Source organism: Bactrocera dorsalis, chromosome 3, assembly GCF_023373825.1.
Source record: "Bactrocera dorsalis isolate Fly_Bdor chromosome 3, ASM2337382v1, whole genome shotgun sequence".
NCBI classification, from domain to species: Eukaryota; Metazoa; Arthropoda; class Insecta; order Diptera; family Tephritidae; genus Bactrocera; species Bactrocera dorsalis.
Window position 1 is genome coordinate 75569992 of NC_064305.1, and position 21559 is coordinate 75591550.

Sequence of the window (21559 nt, forward strand, 5' to 3'; positions counted from 1 at the left end):
GGCCCACATGTTGATCGTCATTTATGTCCTCACGACCACTTTGAAAACGTTGAAACCACTCATGCACTCTGCTACGGGATGGGGAATCATCGCCATAAACTTGTTTCTTCAATTGAAACGTTTTGGTAAAAGTTTTACCAATTTTAAAACAAAATTTAATGTTGGCTCTTTTTTCGAAGATAATTTTCGCACCGATAACGCAAACATACTGACACTTAAAACGCAATAACTTTACTTCCAATCAATGAAATGTCATGAAATTCTCACTGGACAATCGCTACTTCTTCTTCTTAATTGGCGTAGACACCGCTTACGCGATTATAGCCGAGTTAACAACCGCGCGCCAGTCGTTTCTTCTTTTCGCTACGTGGCGCCAATTGGATATTCCAAGCGAAGCCAGGTCCTTCTCCACTTGGTCCTTCCAACGGAGTGGAGGTCTTCCTCTTCCTCTGCTTCCCCCGGCGGGTACTGCGTCGAATACTTTCAGAGCTGGAGTGTTTTCATCCATCCGGACAACATGACCTAGCCAGCGTAGCCGCTGTCTTTTAATTCGCTGAACTATGTCAATGTCGTCGTATATCTCGTACAGCTCATCGTTCCATCGAATGCGATATTCGCCGTGGCCAACGCGCAAAGGACCATAAATCTTTCGCAGAATTTTTCTCTCGAAAACTCGCAACGTCGACTCATCCGCTGTTGACATCGTCCAAGCCTCTGCACCATATAGCAGGACGGGGATTATGAGAGACTTATAGAGTTTAGTTTTTGTCTGTCGAGAGAGGACTTTGCTTCTCAATTGCCTACTCAGTCCGAAGTAGCACCTGTTGGCAAGAGTTATCCTGCGTTGGATTTCTAGGCTGACATTGTTGGTGGTGTTTACGCTGGTTCCAAGATAGACGAAATTATCTACAACTTCAAAGTTATGACTGTCAACAGTGACGTGAGTGCCAAGTCGCGAGTGCGACGACTGTTTGTTTGATGACAGGAGATATTTCGTCTTGCCCTCGTTCACTGCCAGACCCATTCGTTTTGCTTCCTTGTCCAGTCTGGAGAAAGCAGAACTAACGGCGCGGGTGTTGAGGCCGATGATATCAATATCATCGGCATACGCCAGCAGCTGTACACTCTTATAGAAGATTGTACCCGCTCGATTAAGTTCTGCAGCTCGAACTATTTTCTCCAGCAGCAGATTGAAAAAGTCGCACGATAGGGAGTCGCCTTGTCTGAAACCTCGTTTGGTATCGAACGGCTCGGAGAGGTTCATCCCGATCCTGACGGAGCTTCTGGTGCCGCTCAACGTCAGTTTACACAGCCGTATCAGTTTTGCGGGGATACCAAATTCAGACATCGCGGCATAAAGGCAGCCCCTTTTCGTGCTGTCGAAAGCAGCTTTGAAATCGACGAAGAGGTGGTGTGTGTCGATTCTCCTTTCACGGGTCTTTTCCAAGATTTGGCGCATGGTGAATATCTGGTCAGTTGTTGATTTGCCAGGTCTAAAGCCACACTGATAAGGTCCAATCAGTTCGTTGACGGTGGGCTGGAGGATGGAGTCATGTGTAGAAGTTCACGCAAGTGAGGAAAGTTCTCTGATCGCCATTCACTTGGGAGTGGCCAGAAACGATTCTTTTGCATATGACTCAAGCAGCTCACGACTTCCGGTCTTTGACCAAGTATCCTCTGGGTAGCCTAAGAACATCCGTTTGAAGGCGAGCCAACGTGAGAAGGCGAAACATCCCCTGCATAGGGTTGTGCGCTGGGTTTGGGACCCGACAATCGCTAAAGATAGCAAATTCTAACGCACCAGTCGACATATAGATGAGGCTAGATTCAAAAGGATCTGTTTACTTTGGAACGCTCCTTGTACTTTCGATATATGATCACCTCTGCTACTTATAGAAAGAAATTACTAATTTTATAATTTTTTTCTTAATTTTAACTATCTTTCCTATCGAACCCCAATCCTCTCAGCTCTCTATAACGAACATTAAAATCGGTTTATACTATATAACCTTCGTTAATTTCCTTATACCGAATATACAAATATTTGTTTTCGTCTCTTTCGTTGCCATTATACCACAAACAACTGAACTCGGTAAAGCTAGGTGGCGAAATATGATAGAAATTCTCATAGACCATATAGAGTAGATATTTTTTAACCCTCCATTTGTTTTTATACTGCATATATATTGGTCAATAATTAAAATATCGTATTGCTCTTACTAGTAAGATAATACGCAAATCAGAATATATTCAGTTTGTCACTTAGTCTGTAACTCTGAGCTGGAAACGTCGCAGACTTCATAAAGGGAGTATAAGTATATGATTGGTCTACAAGCTGAACCGATTTAGTCAGATTTTAATCCTTATATTTATTTATATGCTATATTTAACGGGTCCATATGTGAGGTATTCAATTAAAATCGGTTATTTATACATTATACTTAAATTAAAATTTCACCACGGTTTGGCTTATTTTCGTTTGTCGTATCACTTTTTGAAACTAAAAATAAAAACATCGACATTCGAATGAGAAAATTAGCCAAAAACATTGGTTGCCAACTAAAAGCATTTATATAGTTAGATTGCATCTGTATCTTTGTATATCACTAAGTGATAATCTCACTAGCAAGAAACTAATGAGCGATTTAATTTATTTTTAGTGACATTTCATCACACCGGCTACGTAACGGTAACGAAAAGCTGCAGAACGAAACACTAAAAACATCTGTACATAAGTAGGTGAGTAACACTGTAGTATTTTTACAAAATTTACTTGGCAAAAGTGCACTTGTACAGTGTAGAGGAAAATAATAGCACTATGATGGGGTATACAATTTATTTATTGCCAATTCTAAGTAAATTATTTTAATTTACTTTTTTTACTCAATAAACTGAATACACATATTTAAGTTTATGGAAATTTGTGGGTTCTAGGTCTTTTTATAACTTAACAAAGTATATGAAGTTTACCACAAAGTTTGTAACATCTAGAAAAAATGTCTGAGACGCTACGATCGATGATTCGACCATTTTGTCATGCCCATCTATCCGGCCGTCCGTCAGTGTGATTCTTAACTTTCAAAGATTTGCTTAGGGACTTTTTGCTCAACTATTGCAGCAGAAAAAATGCCAAAAATCAAAAGCCTTCAAAAGAATAAAATCACCTATAATCAATAATAAAAATATGTATTATCAACAATGCTATATTTATTAAAGACACTGTCTATACACGATGTACATATGTCTATCTATATACAAGCCTCGACACATGCACCTAAATCTAATCAACGGCAAAAAAGATAACAAACAGCAAATTTTTCCTTTTTTCCCTTCAGTGCAAACATAACAGTACATATATTCTATATATTGCATACCGTTAAATTCGCGAAACACCTGGAATCACTGTCTGCCTTCCACGCCCCTTTATCTGTGTGGGAGCCTAGCGCTGTTATAAATATTTGCCGCCAACACGCTGCGCTCGCATGCCACCGTCGAGTGGCACGCACCACATACGAGTACGCCTGTGTGTTTGTGTGTGCATTTTCAATTTACGATGACGTGTCGACCTTCAAAATGTGCCGGTGCCAGAAGAGTGGGTGGGGCTTGTTGTCTTCATTGGAATTTTCGCAATTAATTTATATCCCAGCGTAGGTTCAATTTTTCACAAGAATTTCTAATAGCTTTACATTTTCGACTTTGCGAATAACAAGAACAAGAACAATAGCAAAAGCGAAGTGCTTTAGCTGTGTTTACATTGCAATATGTACGAGTATATATGTATATACCTATACTAAATAAATATTGTACTTGTATGCCTTTTAATGGTTTTATTGGAAATTGTCAGCTTGTTATTGGCACGGAAACATGCTAACTCATTAGCTAATCAGAAGTTACGAAAGGATATGCAGAAATTATGCTGAATTTGCTTTGGAAATAATTTCAAAATTTAGACAAGTCCATGTAAGGACATCGGTAATTAATTATCCCATCGTTAATTAATTAAAATATATGCGTATAGGTAGCTTTCTAATCCCATCTGCTGCCATATAAAGTTTAGCAGGTTGAAGGATTACATAGAAACATTGAAAGCTTCCTAGAGCTACTCAAATCTGCTAAGCATACTAAGCACTAATAATTATTTTGATGTGACATTTGTTGCAGATGCCACTGACAGTCATCTCAATCTAGAAAGAAAGTAGTTCGACGAATAGGGTTTTGCGCGAAACTTACATTTAAAAGTCTTACTACTTTTTGCCCACAGTAAAATACTCACTTTAGGAGCGGGTTGACTGCCAAGAAGCCAAGAAACGAAAAAATCGTTTATGCGGGAAATATTCAACAGATCATTCTGAACAACTTTGCTCTTAAGACTATGGGTCTAAAGACAGAGCCAGCGATTTTTAAGGTGACATTTTTTGGCAATTCGTAAAAATTTGTTCGTCAGTTTTTGAGAATGTCCTAATGAAATTCAATACAAAGGCGCACTTTGATATTTTTTTTTGATCATTTATCGGAATCGGAATTGGTCAGATCGGATAATTACATCACATATCTCACATACAACCGATTAATTATAGTTTTTAAACTTCACCTTAAAAACCGCTGGCTCAAAATTAAATGTATAGTTTCTTAGGCAAAGTTGTTCAGAATGATCCATAAAATATTTCTCGCAAACGTGATTTTATAGAAAAAAATCGACCCGCTTTAGTTTATAAATAAATATAAAATTTTGTCTCAAATTTTTGCATAAATATATTGTACATACGAGGTTTGACAATTAAGTAATGAGACTGATTTTATTGCCCCGCTTGTGGTAAACCTGTGACCTTTCTCTTTTTCCGGCATCCCTCCCCTCTCCATTGATATATGTACCATCGCTCTAGCTTGTTTAGTTCGCCTGCTGCGTCAAGTTGAGTAGACGTGTGTTTGTAGTGCTCGTCACGAAAATGGAAAAACGAAATCAAGAGCAACGCGTCGCGATAAAATTTTGCGCCAGATTGGGCGAAACAGTTTCGGAAACGTACGCTAAAATTGTAAGAGTGTATGGTGATAGTGCTCTTAGTCGTGCCCAGGTGTTTCGATGGCACAAAGAGTTTAAGGAGGGGCGTGAAAGCGTTCAAGACGAGGCGCAGAGTAGGAGACCAGTCGATTGCCTTTTTTGATAGCCGTGGAATCGTCCACAAAGAATTCGTTCCACCGGGGAAAACTGTGAATCAAGTCTACTATTGCCAAGTACTCGAAAGATTGCGAAAACGAGTCAACAGGGTGCGCCCAGACATCGCTCGTAACTGGATCTTTCATCACGACAACGCGCCGTGCCACACCGCCCTCAGCGTGTCCCAGTATTTGCTCTCTAAAGGGATCGCCGTGCTGCAACAGCCGCCTTATTCGCCCGACATGTCACCCTGTGACTTTTTTTGTTTCCTAAAACAAAATCGGTGGTCAAAGGAACCCATTTTGAGTCGATTACGGACATCCAGGCGGCCGTGACGAGGGTACTCGCGGATATCTCAGTCGAAGCGTTCCAGAAATGTTACGAAGCATGGAAAACGCGCTGGAATCGCTGTATAGCTGCCCAAGGGGACTACTTTGAAGGGGATGGCAGAGTTGTAGAATAATTTTCAAATATACGGTTTTTATGGAATCAGTCTCATTACTTAATTGTCATACCTCGTATATCTATAATTTTGCCTCAAATTTCTGCCTAAATTTACATATTTAGCTCTTATACATGCACTTTGGTATCTATGGTACTGGCGCTTATTTGGTTGTTGTTAGATTTCATTTTCTGACCTTGAGCGTATGCAAGTTTGTAAATTTTATGATAACTGTCACTTTGAACGATAACAAACTGATATGAAACATAATGCTGCAGGCGAAAGTGAAACCTATATTTCCACATAATGTTACTCATGTGCTTAATTGCATAGCTGCTTACATATATTTTAGCTGTAAACATGTCATGTAGCGCGTGTGTAGTCGAATATTTGATATTAGAGATGATTCATTAATGTTTTTTTCGGCGTATTCATCGAATAATTTTGACTGTTATCATGAAATTAACAAATTCCGCAAATAATATAATGTTCAACTAGGCGCAGTAGTACTTATATCTCAAATGTATACATTAATCAATAAAATATGTTATAAATGATACTAACAGAACTCATTTTCATCATACTTTGAAAATGAGCTCTCCTCATACTTGTATGATGGTTAAGGGCAAGATTGAACTGATTTCAACCACTTTCCAAAAGAGTTGCCACTTAATAAGAATACTATTTGTAAGTTTTGAGTTCTGTTTCGATATCCTTAATGATGCTCAAGTTAATCATGACGACGTCAAAGAAGCTAATGATATTTCAACAGATTTTAACAAACGATGAGCGTGATTTCAATTTCACCCATCTTCTCTTTGAGCTAGATGGAGATTGCTTAAGTATTTTTTGAGATATATAAATTAAACCTGTTATATACTGTTCAATAAGTTGTGGGGCTTACATCCCAATTATACAAGGTGCTTTCCCAAGTAAACTGAACTTTTTGAATCTTGCGCCCCCACTTAAAGGGCCGCCGACCCGAATTTCGGTAGTAAATTTTAATAATTTCGACTCGTTGTTGGATCGTATATCTTTCCGTGATGAAATGTCAAACCTGGCTGAAGAGAAATGTCAAAAAAGCAGGGGAAAATATGGCGTCGTTTGCTGTCTCTATCGATCTGCTTTTGTAGCGTCGCTATTGAACAACTCGTTACATCTCCATAAAGAATATGTAGTTTTCCGTATACCCATATGATTTTAAGTAGGGCTTAATCTTCAAAAGGCGCAAATATTAATTTGACAGCTGTTGGATCATAGGTTTCTGAATTATACATAAGTATCATTTTTAATGGTAGCAATTTTTTCGTTGTCAAAAAAAACGAGTAAAAAACAAGAAAAAACGTTAACTTCGGTTGCACCGAAGCTAAATACCCTTCACAGGTGCATTTCTGTTAGTAACTATGTGTTCAGTTTGTATGAAAGCTATATGCTATAGCAATCCGATCTGAACAATTTCTTCGGAGATTACATTGTTGGCTTAAAAAATAATCTATACCAAATTTCGTGAATATATCTGGTCAAATGTGAAAGTTTTCCATACAAGAACTTGATTCCGATCGTTCAGTTTGTATGGCAGCTATATGTTGTAGTGGTCCGATATCGGCAGTTCCGACAAATGAGCAGCTTCTTGAAGAGAAAATGACGTTTGCAAAATTTCAAAACGATATCTTAAAAACTGAGGGACTAGTTTGTATATATACAGACAGACAGACGGACAGACGGACAGACAGACGGACATGGCTAAATCGACTCAGCTCGACATACTGATCATTTATATATATACTTTATAGGGTCTCCGACCCTTCCTTCTGGGTGTTACAAACATCGTGACAAACTTAATATACCCTGTTCAGGGTATAAAAATGTGGTATGGTAATAAATAATTGCTTTGTGGGAGAAAAAAATACTGCTGAGGCTAAGGTTTTAAATTGATCAACATTATTGGGACTCTGCGCTAAGTCTGCAAAGTTTGAGCAAGGCGAAATGAGCTCCGAGGTAGTTACCGATGAAAACATCAAAAAGTCCACAAACTAATTTCGGATGACGATCTGTCTCTCAACGACTATTTACTGACCTTCAGATCTCAAAAGAATGTTCGCTGAGAAGAAATTTTCGTTGAATGTAGAGGTGATTGCCGAAACTGAGAACTATTTTGAATCATAATATACACGAAAATGGTATCGAAAAGTTAGATGGTCACTATAATTAATGTATTACCCTTGAAAGGAACAATGTTGAATAAAAAAAGCGAATGGAAATAATGCTTTTCATCTATTAATTACTAAACTTTTCTTACATATTATACAATACTAGCGAATAGTACGAAATACTCAGTTCCTAAATATTATAGTTCAACACTTAAAGAAAATGTTGATATTAATTTATTAGCGCAAACTTAATTGCAAAAATACTTTTCACACACTTCGTGCGCCAATGTATCGCCATGTGCACTCACCTTTGAGCCGCTCGCGCGCGTTCTCCAACGCCGATTTGCGTGAATTCACCGTTGTTTCTGCGGAAAAAGAGAAGAAGTAGAAAAGAAATGAAAATATTTTCAAATTATTTATTGCACGAATTTTAAAAATAGGCCAAAAATGATTGTTTTGCTTATTTAGTTGGAAGAGGAAAATTCGAGGCAATTAGTAAGAGTGTTAGGAATGTCCGCTTGGCGCAGCTGTGGCGGATGAGTTTGCGCCCACGCATTGACACTGACATTAAATATCCATTTTTCCGCTCAAGAACAAATTATGCGCGGGTGGGTGGGTGAAAGCAAACAATTTCAAGTGGCGTCACAGCGCACAAAAACCAAATTCACTTAAACAACATTTTTCAAATGATAAAAGAGGTGAAAAAATTGAAGGAAAAGCAAAAAAATAAAAATAAAAAATTGAAAATAAAAAAATGAAAAAATACCAAAGTTATTATTTGAAGTGAAATTGCGCGAAGGCGGCGTCAAGCGTGAGCAAAAATAGCCACAGCTAGCGGGATTTTCGAGTTTTTATTTTTAGAAAACTAAATTTGCATTTAATTTACGAGGCTGCTAGCGCGCAAAAGTATGCAACAAAATGTGAAAAACATAATTTTTCATCTTAATTATTTGCAAGCCTGGCGTGTTGTTGTTGTATAAAAACACATACTTGTATATACATATAAATATATGGATGTATTTTGTGTATCTCCGCGCTTTTATGAGTGTTGCTTTGGTGGCAGGCGCGAACGTGGCAACACTTGGCTCGACAGCTGAAATTGCTTGGATAAAATATAGCGCTTTTGGCCAACTTGTGCGCGCAAAAATTTCAATATGCCATTTGTTGATGTTTTGTGACTGCTGTTGTTGTGTTTTTTTTTTGTTTTTGTGTATTTATGCTTCGAAATTTCTAAATTTCATTTGAATTCTGTTGCTCGGGAAACAACCAAAGATGCGCAGCGCGGAATTTTCGAAAAAAATATTTACTTTTTTCGATTATTTTCCATTTTGACGGCTCAGGGTCTGTGGTGAAATTTTTTGAATACATTTTTGGAGACATACACATACATACCTACATACATATGTATGTGTTAAATACAGATCTATATATTTATATTGTGTTATGGATTCTGTTTTGTTTTATTTGCTTTGCGCTTGAGATGTAATTAGAATATTTTTAATACTAACAACAACAATAAATGTGATTTTTTAGTTCGTTGGAAGTACGCAAAATTAACAGGCTAAAATAAATTTTTCTAATTTTCTAAAAATTATATTTTCTTACTGCAAGTATTTGTGAAAATTTGTGCAGTGAAAAATATTTTATATAAATTTATGCTTTTTTGTATATTAAAATTCTCTAGTGAAAAAAATCTATTTATATTTGTTTTTGTATTAAAATTTATTTAAAAACTTTTCATTTAATAGCTCCATTGTAATATCCCGTTTATTTTATCAAATTGTTGCAATGCAAGTTTTAAAACAGGTGGCAACCCTTATCTAAAGTAAAAGTCATATTTTTAAAGCTGTTTGACTACATTACTGTATTTCACTTATTTTATCAATTAACGAAATAAAAATAAATGTTTAAAGGTGGCAACCCTACATAAATTGTTTTTAACTATGAGCCTATTTAAGCCGCTTTAGCCACATATTTGTAATAATATACAATATTATACATATGTATATCTTACCAAATTTATTGCACACAAATTTGAAAAAGGTGGCAACCTTACATAAATTTTTTTCATCTCTAAGTCGTCTTAAACTTCTTTAATCACATATTTGTAATAATTCAAATATGTATCTTACCAAATTTATTACACACAAATTTGATAAGGTGGCAACCCTAGGTAAACATATTTCCAACTGTTAGCCCTTGTCAAAACACTACATTCCAGTTATTTTTTTTTTACATACCAATCTCATTGAAATATATTTTTTGAAAAGGTGGCACCATTCTCAAAACTATCTTCAACTCTAAATTTTCCTAAATTTCATTGATTTGTAATGTTGCTTTCTCAAACAAATGTTTTCGCTTAAAGTTTTTAAACTGGTCGGGGCTTTCTTCTTCTGCATTCGAAAGTTCAAAAGAATTGGAATTTTGCTTCGCTTGAGGTTTCGAATTGGCAATAACTTTTAATGATAAGAGGAAATTATTCGTGTGATCTGTGACCTCGGCTAAAAGAAGCAACTAAAATTATCCTCGTTTTCAAGAAGAAATTGAAAAAGTGTGTATTTAAAATTTTGAAATTCAGATACATTATTAGTCATTGCAGTTAGCTCCTTATTTTAGAAAATTGTCCTTAAATGGAGGTTAAGAAACTGATTTTAAACTTATCAGAGGTTAGCTCTTGATTACAGAAATTTATAAAAAAGAAAGAAATGTTTCGTTTCTCAAAAATATGAATAGTGACGCATTGAAAAAACAACTGGTATAAATTTGTATAAATACAGTTAATTGGTATAAGTTAGCTCTGCATTACAGAACTCAATAAAGTGAAAAAAAAATATTTTCCATTGATGAAAATGTGGAAATTGCCGAATCGAACAAGCAACTGGCAGTAAATTGGTATAAGTTAGCTCTGAATCGCAGAACTTAATTAAGCGTGGAAAGAACTTTTCGATTGGCAAAAAAATTGGAAAATGGCGAATCGAGCAAACAACTGGTATAAATAACGGGTATAAGTTATCGTTGCATTAGAGAGCTCGATTAAGTGAGAAAAAAGTCCTCGATTGGCGAAAATGTGGAAAGTATCGAATCGAACAAACAACTGGTATAAATTTGTATAAATGCAGTCAATTGGTATAAGTTAGCTCTGCATTACCGAACTCACTAACGTGAGAAAAAAATCTTTTCCACTGGCGAAAATATGAAAAACGACGAATCGAATAAGCAACTGGCAGTAAATTGGTATAACTGATATAAGTACAGAAAATTGGTATAAGTTGTATCTGCATTAAAAAACTCAATTAAGTGAAAAAAAAGTCCTCGATTGGCGAAAATTTGGAAAATGACGAATCGAACAAACAACTGGTATAAATTTAAAAAACTGGTATAATCAATTAATAGTATAACGTCAAATTCAATTGCTGTTACTGTTTCATATGTATATATGTATGTATATTTTTCATGAAGAGAGCGCTGTTCATACTCAGCAAGCAGAATCATGACGAATCGAACAGTAAATAATATAACGACCAAATAGTATAGCCAAAATCATAAATGAATTTGAGCTGTGACTATTTTCAATCTGAAGACTTAATCATTTCATTGAATGTTACGTATATACTCAACAATGCTTATGTACTGCATACATATATACTCTATACATAGATATTTACGAATATTTCTTGTGCGAATTCGCTTACCGGCAAATTCACAGCAATTAATCAACTTAATTTCTAAAACAAACAAACAATGACGCACAGCGCAATTCATGTAGAAAATATTGCAATAAAAATTAGAAATAGAAACAAAATTGACCTTCAAAACTGGCCAATTGCAATTCTCCACACTTGCTCCCCGCTCGCCCAACCCACATTTGAATATTTGCACAATTAAAATACTTTGCACTCGCAAAGAATAAACAATAGAGCGGAAAGTTTATAAAAACTGGGTGTGAAAAAACTAAAAAAAGAGAAAAAGAGAACAACAACAAAAAATCAATATGTTCCGATATAAATATTGAATTCAAAATAAATTAATGAAAACAAAAAATTGTTTAAAAAGCGAAACAAATAATGATATATTTATATATTTTGCAATAAAAAGTGCGTGAATTATATGTAAATAAACCGTTATGCATTCTGGCATGCACAACCAGTATTTATTTAAAAATTTGTATATACAATAAATGAGATATATGTATGTATGTACTATGTACTATATTGGCTTTAGCGCTCGCTTATTTATCAGCATTTGTTTATGGCAAAAACAATTGAGGCGTCTGTGTTTAGGTGTTTCATTTGCATTCCAGGCAAAAGTTATTAAATAAATTGGTCGTAATTATTTGCTTATTGAGTTAGTAATTTAGAAAAGAATAAGCATAATTGAATTCTACCGAATTTCATTTAATTGCTTTCTAATTTGAAACAATTTTTTATAACCGAAGCTTTTCGCATTATTTTAAATCTCCTTTGAGGAAAATAAACGGTCAATTGAAAAGTCCCCGGTCTCCCATAGTAAAACATATTTTTGATTTGACAAAAATCGTTTATTCATTATAGTTCCATTCAAGAGTGATACACTGATTATAGCGATCCTCCAACTTTTCGATACATTGTCTTGGTGAACGAATTGCCCTTATCTTCAAATGCGGGCATTTTACGGTGATTTCGTGCTTTCAAGAGTCCAATAATGTCCAATTTCATGGTCGTTGTTGATTATCCGACCTTTCCAAGGTAGTAAAAACAAATTATTCTATTCTATTCTATTCTGTTGCGTTTTCTTACGTTAAGAGAACAGGCTCATCAGCAATGCAGTCTACTCGGATAACTTCGGAGTGAAATGATGGGGCCGTGTTTCATTATATCTATGCTAAAACTAGGGTATATGACGTTTGAACATCTCCAAACTCTGCTCCTAATCATCAACTCGCCGTTGTTTTTAGTCAAAAGTGAGCTTAACACTACAAAAGTAAAAGTTGTAGGAGATGACTGGCGTGCTTTGTATCTTACGTTATACAAGAGCGATCGGGTTATTCTACACGGCTTTAGGAATATAAGACTTTGCGCTAAAGAAACTTCTCAGGCAGTTTTGTCATTGCTTGACTCAAAGTTGTTAGAGCACGAGGCATAAGGCGTTTTTACGGTCTTTATACCGTATATGCCAATTCTGCATATTTTTGGTTTCGTTGATTCCGTGAAGGAAACTTTTAAGTCAAAGATTCAGTACGCCAATGAATAAGAATAGTCGAAAAGCTCTGCCGCAGAAAAAGTTCATGGATAGATTTTCCATCTGTGAATCGCTGCCAAGTCTTAACAAAATCGATCCATTTCTTAAGCGTAAGGTTACTTGTGATCAAACATGTGTCACTTACGACAATGTCAGTCGAAAACGGTCGTGGTCGAAACGCTGTGGGTCCACGTAAGCCGATTCCCAGCATTGTTTGTAGGATTGGTATTCCACAGGTTTGGTAGGATTGGCAGGGAATTATTTTCAACAAGCCGCCCCTCTACTGCCAAAATTTTATTGGCTCTGGCTTAAATTAAAATGAGCTTTGAAGTTCGGAATTCAAGTCGACACAATTTTTAACTGGAAAAATATATATCTACTTCACATGTACATATATATATTAGAATGTATGTATGTGAGACTCAGTGAAGGTGTTCTTCGAAATTTTTCTGCTTAATTACAAACATGTACGAGACATGCAAATCAGCCATCAAATTGCATGGTGTTGCAGCAGCCGGTACCCATTACGCCTTCTTGCAGCTGCCGCGCACAATATTTCGTACTCATACTTATACATATGTACATATGTAGGTAGATATGTATGTGGCAATCAAGTATCTCAAGGATATCGCAGTGGGATCGACATATCACATGAAATAAGTCGGCGGCCTACAAGCGAGACAAAAATCTGGCTGCAGCTGCAAGCCGGGCTTCAGTTACGTGGAAATGTATGAATGGAAATACATATGTATGTATGTATATACGAGGGGATTCGGACAGGGTGTTTTTAAAAGTAGATTTTCTCCAAAATTTTTTTTTATTTTATATTTTTATAGTTTTTAGTACTTACTTTTCTGAACCTACCACGTAAGGTTTCTCAAGTATCTTATAGAGATAAATAGGTAGAAAGGGTAGTATTTGCGTCGAATTACGGTATTTTGCCATAAAACTTCATTTCAAGATTGTTTTGATAGGGAAAACGAAGGGGTAATGTGGGTGTGGGTAAAGTTAGTCTACTTTTTATTCTAGACAAGTGGTTTTGGATCAGTTATGTTGCATCGTTAGCTACCTCGTGGTTTCTTCGGCTGGAATTCTAGTTAAGTGGGCTTTTATCACGACTGATATGGATGCGGTTAGATATACAAGTATTTTCTCAGTCATCTTTTCGGAAAACTAAATGGAAGGTTAAATGTCTATTTCGAAAATTATCTTCTTCAGTTCAGTATGAAAAAGTTACTTTCTATAAGAAATCCAGTTCGGCAGTACAGAGTATGCAGTTATTATGAATAAGACCCTTTCATGCTAATTTTTGAAGACCTGTTGTTTCTTTTGAAATTACTATTTCCATGTCTTAATTCTAATTTAACCGGAGTGCAATAGGTAATGGTCGAAGTAGTGGATATCCGTCTTTTTTAAACAACTATCTGTAATTATACATATTATTGTTGTTATCCTTCAAGAGCTAATCTAATTAAAGTTCAGCTTAAGCTATGTAAGTCTTGTTGTTGTTTTAACGGAATATCTAGTCCCCGTTAAGGTTTATCTAAGTTGTCGTCGACGTCATCTAACGGGAGGACCAAGAACTATAAGCCTCGTAGTGGTCCACGGTCTTATGTGAGTCAATCTGGTATGTCTTCTTAAACAAAGTCGATAGCTTTGAAGAAGTATCTCATATAAAAACATTCGTATAATTCTCAGGTAAGTATTTGCTAGAAGTAATTTTACTATATATGGTCAGGCTGTCGAATTCCTCAAATTTTTTTGCTCTTCCAAAGCTTTCTGTCCAAAAAGTGTGTTCGTTCGTGTCGATCTTCAGGGTATTCTTTTAATACTATAAGCTTCGGCTCGGATGCGCCTTCAACTAATTTTGTGTTTTTTCATTTCGGTGCGATACCTAGATTGTTGTACAGTTTCGACGCCATATTCATAAGTCTCCGGCTCATTGGTGTTGTTGTTGTACCAGCAGAACTTTACCGAGTTGACAGTCCTTGACCAGATAAAAAATCCGGGTCCGTTCCGGTTTCATAAACCCGACTGTCGTGAGAACGGCTTGTCTCTACTAGTGATGAGAGGTGAGTGTATGATAAATGTAGGGACCTCAGCTGCTCTGTCAATCATGTTTTTGGAGACTCTTACTCGACGTGGTTTTTGTAAAAGACTCAGACCTTTTAGTACGAGCCTAGCATTGGCATGCATCATGCGCAAAATATTCTGTTCCAATTGTAGTAAAGTATGAGTTACTGGAACGGAACCGGTTTTTTATCCGACCAAATACTGATAATTCGACACCACTCCTCTAAATTACTTCAGGGATGTTATCTGCCTCTAGAACAACAATATATCCAAAACCAGATAAATAAGATCATATATAGTATACCACAGGTTCAATGTAAGTTCGTGGTTACTTCAGGTATGTTTTCCGCTGCTAGAAAAACATTATAATTAAAAACAAAAATGTGTTGAGCCGAGTCCGAGTCAAATTTGATCAGATGCCACTCGAAGTTGCTCTGAGCTTTTGAACGCCCGTCGTATATATCGTATGTAAAAACCAAAAAGTCTTCATCTCTGCCTCATGAACCAGAGAGCATGCAGTGTCTCGGCTATGCATAGATATGTATATCTATACATATTTACACAGCACGAATACTGACATATTCATAAAGTAAATTTCTGCGTGCGCAAACGCAAGTCATTGTGACCCACCACCTGCTGATTTGGCGCAATTGCCCGGCAAGTTGATCCGGCACACCAACACCTGTGCGAACACACGCACACACATACGAACATATTTTTAAATGAGGTTGAGTCTGCACTGCTTTGTGCGTGCCGAAGCCAAGCCCCCCTGCACAACAAATGCATGTCGCTCGTCGCTTGCAAAGACATTATTGTTGTTGTTGTTATGTTGTCTTGCTGTTGTTGCGCTTGACTCCATTCACGTATTAACTCGCTTGACGCCAAGTGTACTTTGGCGTGCACAAAAAAAATGGCGACCGAGTGTCGCCAGCGGCAATGCACCGAGACAGCAACTCGAAAAAACAACAACAACAAAAAGTGCAACAAAATAGTTGCACATGCTGAATGCTGCATGCAACCGCACTGAACCGAAACGGAAATACGGTCATCGTTGGCGGTGTTTGCTGGCAAACGCAAAGCCGCGCACATAAGATACCGTCAACTGCATTTCGCAAACGCCATAAACGTGCGCAAATGGCCTCAAAAGCAGAGCAGCATTGCCTCCTACCTCGCATACCGCTCTTAACTCGACGCTCTCTGCTTTTTGTCTCTCGCTTTGTTGCTGCTCTCCTTCATAACCGGTTTGCGTGTGAGTCCACGACCCAGCGTCAATTACAGTCAGTCGTCGTCGGTCCAGACATTTTCGCAATGCCGCAGCGCGCTTGTTGGTAGTCACTCCCGCCAACAACAAAACCAAACATAACAACGCAATTTACAGGCCTTTTGAATGTTGCCAACGACCGGTTTGCCGCTGCAGCGCGACCCGTTTAGCAGCCTCGCGTGCGTCCACCTTTTTCATTGTGGAGCTCCCGCGTTGGACGTCATCTTTCACACACACACGCGTTTACATATGACTTGACCCACCATCTCTGTCGTCATTTGGCCATTGAAGCCAACTGTTTGCAACTGCTACATGCAGACCATACCGCCGCTCCGACCCTGTTCCAGTTCGTGCGCTTGTCGGCCCAATCGTCCGTCTGGCAGTTCGGTCATCTGCGTTTGGCCGCGTCCTTCCGCCGTTCCAACGCCACCAGTTCAATGTTCGCTGTTAATTGTGATCGCAGATTTCCGTTGTTTTTTTTCGCTTGGCTTTTCGTCATCTTATTATTGTTGTTATTGTATTTTTTGTTGTGCTCTTCATCGCATCGTTGCGCATGCGCTGTCGTTGATGACGTTTAACTTGTTGCTGCGCTCGCTTTTAGCCACATTTTCGTGTTAATATACTTTGTTTTTGGTGTCTCAACTGTTGCTGTTGTTGTTTGCGTTTTTTGTGTTCAGAGTCGTGTTGTATTGCTCATTGTTTGCTCAGTCGTGTGTTATTGTTTGCTTACATTCGCATTGGGGAAGCCGCCACGCCGCACAATGAGCGCCGCGCAGTCGATAACCGTGTGTTGTTGTTTGTTTTTGTTGTAGCGCTTCAGGTTTTTGCTTTCATTACAATGAGTTTGTTTTTCGGTATTCATTACTTCTGGCTTGTTTTTAGTTGAACTTTGTTGTTGTAAAGCTGTTATTAAATTTTTCTTTGTCTTTCTTTCGCTTCTTTTCTCATCCGACATTGTTTTCCACGTCATTCACATTTTTTTGTATTTTTTGTCGGTATCACTTCATTATGTGGCTTTTTTTTAAATATACGAGTATAAGCTGGTTGTTCGGCAAAAAGCGGTAAAAGAGACGCAAAAACTTGTTGGGCACCGTCTGCTGCAGTCTCTGACTCCGTTTGCCGGCTAACTGGCGTTCATGATTAAAGTAGGCATACAGAGGTATGAATTATTGGTAAGATGAGACAATCAATTTTGGCCATGAAGGAGCCACATTTAGCCTACAGACTGACCAGAAATTGAATTGAACCGCAATTTTTTTAATCTAAATTTTTTCATAGTCTTTTTAATACCCTCTGTTGCAAAAATTCTACATAGCAAATGTTTATTTTCTTCGTCTTTATTAGACTTATTCGGTTAAAGCCGAGTTAAAAACAGCGCTCCAGTTCCTTCTTCTTTTCGTTATTTTTCGGCGATTCCAGATAACAAGTGCAACCGGGCCCTTCTTCGCCTGATCTCTCTAATGCCGTTGAGCTCTTATTCTTCCTCTGCTTTCTCCGACGGGTATTGCATCGAAAACCTTCAAAGCTAGAATATTCTTTTCCATCCGGACAATATGAACAAGTCAGCGCAGTCGCTATCTCTTGATTAGCTGAACTATGTCAATGTCACCGTATAACTCGTAATAGCAAATGTTGATCGGACATAACATTCGGAATATGTTGTCTCTAAACTAGACAGATTCCACTGAACGACCTGTCGAAATCGCGTAGAAATCGTGAATAAAAACCATACCGGGTTAATGGGTTTAAGCTACATGTCATAGTGTTCAAGTACTCACGCTCCCTTAACGAGACGAAACCTTAGTCTATGTACAGCTGAAGAACTTAAACATCCCAAAGCTCGATATTTTGTGTAACAAGTTTCCAATATACCATCTGAACAAATTTGATTCGCGCCTGGTCCATATATGGTCAACTACCTGTGAAATTGGTTCTCTATATGTTAATGAGTAGAAGTCTGGCAGTATTTGTTTAACACACGAAAGTTTTGTCTGGCAATTTTTTCCATGGAAAAACTATTGAACGGGTTTGCTTGGAATTTTGTGTTTCCAATGGAATTACTCCTACGGAATTGCTAAAAAGGTTGTAAAAGTGTTTTAGGAAGTCTATCTCATCTCGAACACAAGTGCTCGAGTGTCGCACAGCATTCAGTGAAAGACGAAAACTTGCCTCATGCTAGTCCTCCGTTCGGCTCTGTTAATCCCGACAAGGTCGAAAATGTAAAAGAAATAGTGACTGAAAAAACATTTCGGTTAATGTTATAGGTATGAACCGTGTCATGGCTAGATTCGTACCAAAAGATCTGAAGGTCGTAAAGAAATGCTTGATAACGTAGCTGAGAATCAAAAAACTCATCAAATGTTTTATTATTGGTGTCGAGACGTCGAGGATGTCCGAAGATCTTACGAATGGTACTCGAAAAATAAGCCGAAACCGAAAAGACAGAAAGTACTGAAGACCATGACAGCTGAGGCTTATAACAGGTGTATGGAAATGACGCTCATAAGCAAATTTTTAAAGATATGTATTAAAACGAGAATAGAATAGGTTGGTTCTACAGATCTATATTTATTATAAACTTTGAACCATAATTTCAGGGACTGAAGTTCAACTGCAGTGAACAAATTTAAACAAGTTGTGGCCTTAAGCATACCGCAGTTTAACTTCGGCTCAGATCAAGATCGCAGAACTGTTGACACAATCTTCATAATCTTGATGTTACTTCCACTTTGAAACTGTATTTTCGGTATCTCGGGCGATTCCACGGCCAATACAATAACTAGTAAAATGTTTTTTAGGCTAAAATCAAAAGTTTTCTGACGAAATCTTAAATTATCTCTACTTACTACCAGTTCGAAAACCGTTGCCTGCATTTTTCAATATTACAATACAGACTATATATGCCTAAGTGTACTGTTATTGCAACACTGGCTGTAATCCAGTAATCTAATCAAATTTACATGTTTAGAAGACCTTCGATTTTATGCTATAATTTCAAGATACAATTCTCCGCACTGTTTCTTTAAAAGAGTAATAGAGTTCATTTATTTTTTAGAATGTAAACAAAACTGATCTAATCATCTGTTCTGCAACTATCGATGTCCATATCGATCAAAGGAGGAGGAGCAGAGCGATGCCTACTAACTACATGAATGAAAAATTTAAAAAGATTTTGAAACTTGGGAAGTAGTATTCCTAATAACTCATAATCTCAATGCATGACTCTCCTCCTTTCCCTTAATAATAAGTGACTATTTTCCAGAGAAATGTTCTTGTAAATGCTTAAGTCACATAACAGCTTCAAAATTCACTCTTGGGATATGACAGCTTATCATCATTAACCATTCATTCACTGGGTCTTTGCTCTTTAAGAAGGAAACATCTCATAAACATTTTTTTATTCTGAAAAAAGCTCATACAATTAAATCACCACATAATCGATCATAATTTATTGCAATTCTTATTTTCCTTTTATAACTTAGCTTCCCTCTTAATGAATCGCTGTTATCAGAGCTTTTATCAGCGATGAGTGTGCAAAGTACATTCTCTATATATTTATATGTGATCAGAGTAAAACAACAACAATATGTAGTCGTCAAATATATGCTCTTCTAGGAATAGTCATGCATATTCTTATATACAAATGTTGAACTTAAAGTTTATGTTTGACATATTCTATTATTTTTATTCTATGTAAGCATTTGTAGTCCGTCCATGGCAACATCATACAATTTTCCTAGAAGCGATAAGCTTTTGCGTTAAGAGTTCGCTCATTCAATGCTTATCAGGAAACATTATTTAAGTGCGTTGCAGTCGAACCCATATTGTACAAAGTATATATATGGTGCATTTTCGAGCTAACGAGTCACCACTTTCTTAAGTTGTCCAAATAGTTTACTTTCCATTTACAGTAAAGCCTAGTTGCAATGGACTTCATGATAGAAGTGTTTTTTTTTTTTTGAGAGATTTGGGTTAAGTTGATCGTGTATTTAGATTTTAATTGCTGTTGAGGAACATTTTAAAACTTTTAATACAACAACAAAAAGTATTGTTAAATATTCGTGATTATTTCTGATTACTTGAAGTATTTTCTACATTCAACAACTGTTTTTAAAATTTCAGATTTAATTTTTGTAATTGTTGGTTTTAGTATTTAAATATAATTAAGTGTTGAAAATAAAAAAATTTCGATTTTTTGATTTATCGAATTTTTCAAAAACTTTTTGAGTTATGTAAAAAATAACTTAAGTGAACATTATTTTTTTAGATTTAAAATTTATCGATAATTTTTAAAATAATTTAAGGGGTTATATATAGTTGGAAGGCCGAAAACAGCGAATTTTCCAACATTTTTCCTGAGAAAACTTTAAGATTTATTGAATAGAATTTATCGATAATTTTTAAAATAATTACTTGCTATTATTTCTTAAAGTTTTTATCGATATAATCTAAAAATAGCTGTTAAATTTTCTGCTTCATTTTTGTAATTGCTGGTCATAGTTTTTAAATACAATTTGGTATTGAAAATTATAAAATATCGATTTTTTGATTTATCGAATTTTTCGTAAAAAGTAACATAAGTTAACAATTTATACTGTTTTATATACATGCTTAGAATTGAAATTTCAATATCTGATTATTTTCGATTTCGAATTTATCGATAAATTTTAAAAGTAATTTGAAAAGTAACAAATGCTTGAAGGTTCAATTGTTTTCATTTGATTTCAATTCGATATTTTGAAATTTGGAATTTATTGATAATTTTTAAAAGTAATTTGAAAAGTAAAATCTGTTATCGGTCAAAATGTTTATTTATTTTATTCACATTTTTAGAACTGAGAATGCCATAAAAAATATGTATCGATATTTTTATATTTTTTCTTTTTAATCAAACGGTTTAATTGTTACATATTCTCTGTATTGGTTTTTATTTTCACTCGAGATTTATTTATCGAGTTATCACAATGTGTTTTTAGAACAATCGATATTTCCAGCTTGGTACTCAACATTTCAAAATATATTGAATTTCAGTTAAAAGTTAGAGATTGAGTTCTTTGTTAATTTTTCACTAATAAAACCACCTTATGACCGAAAATTGCCTAAATCCATTCAACACTGTTCGAGCCTCTAGATACCGAATATGTGAACCCTAGCATCTATAGTTGACTTTTTACCGCAAATATCGGTCAATGTGTGAGATATATAATTGAAATTCAGACAGAATTCTTTCCAGACAATAGTTATTCTGTATATTCGAAAAG

General features: G+C 36.2%; 1 protein-coding gene across 2 annotated transcripts in view; it reads right to left on the reverse strand.

The window, feature by feature from the left end:
- LOC105229121 (zinc finger protein 40) overlaps positions 1-21559 on the reverse strand; it is a 174190-nt gene that overhangs the window by 77631 nt on the left and 75000 nt on the right. For both annotated transcript variants that reach the window (XM_011209213.4, XM_049453414.1), the window contains exon 2: positions 8056-8112. In XM_011209213.4, the coding sequence (XP_011207515.2) occupies positions 8056-8112 (57 nt within the window). The remainder of the gene's footprint in view (positions 1-8055; positions 8113-21559) is intronic.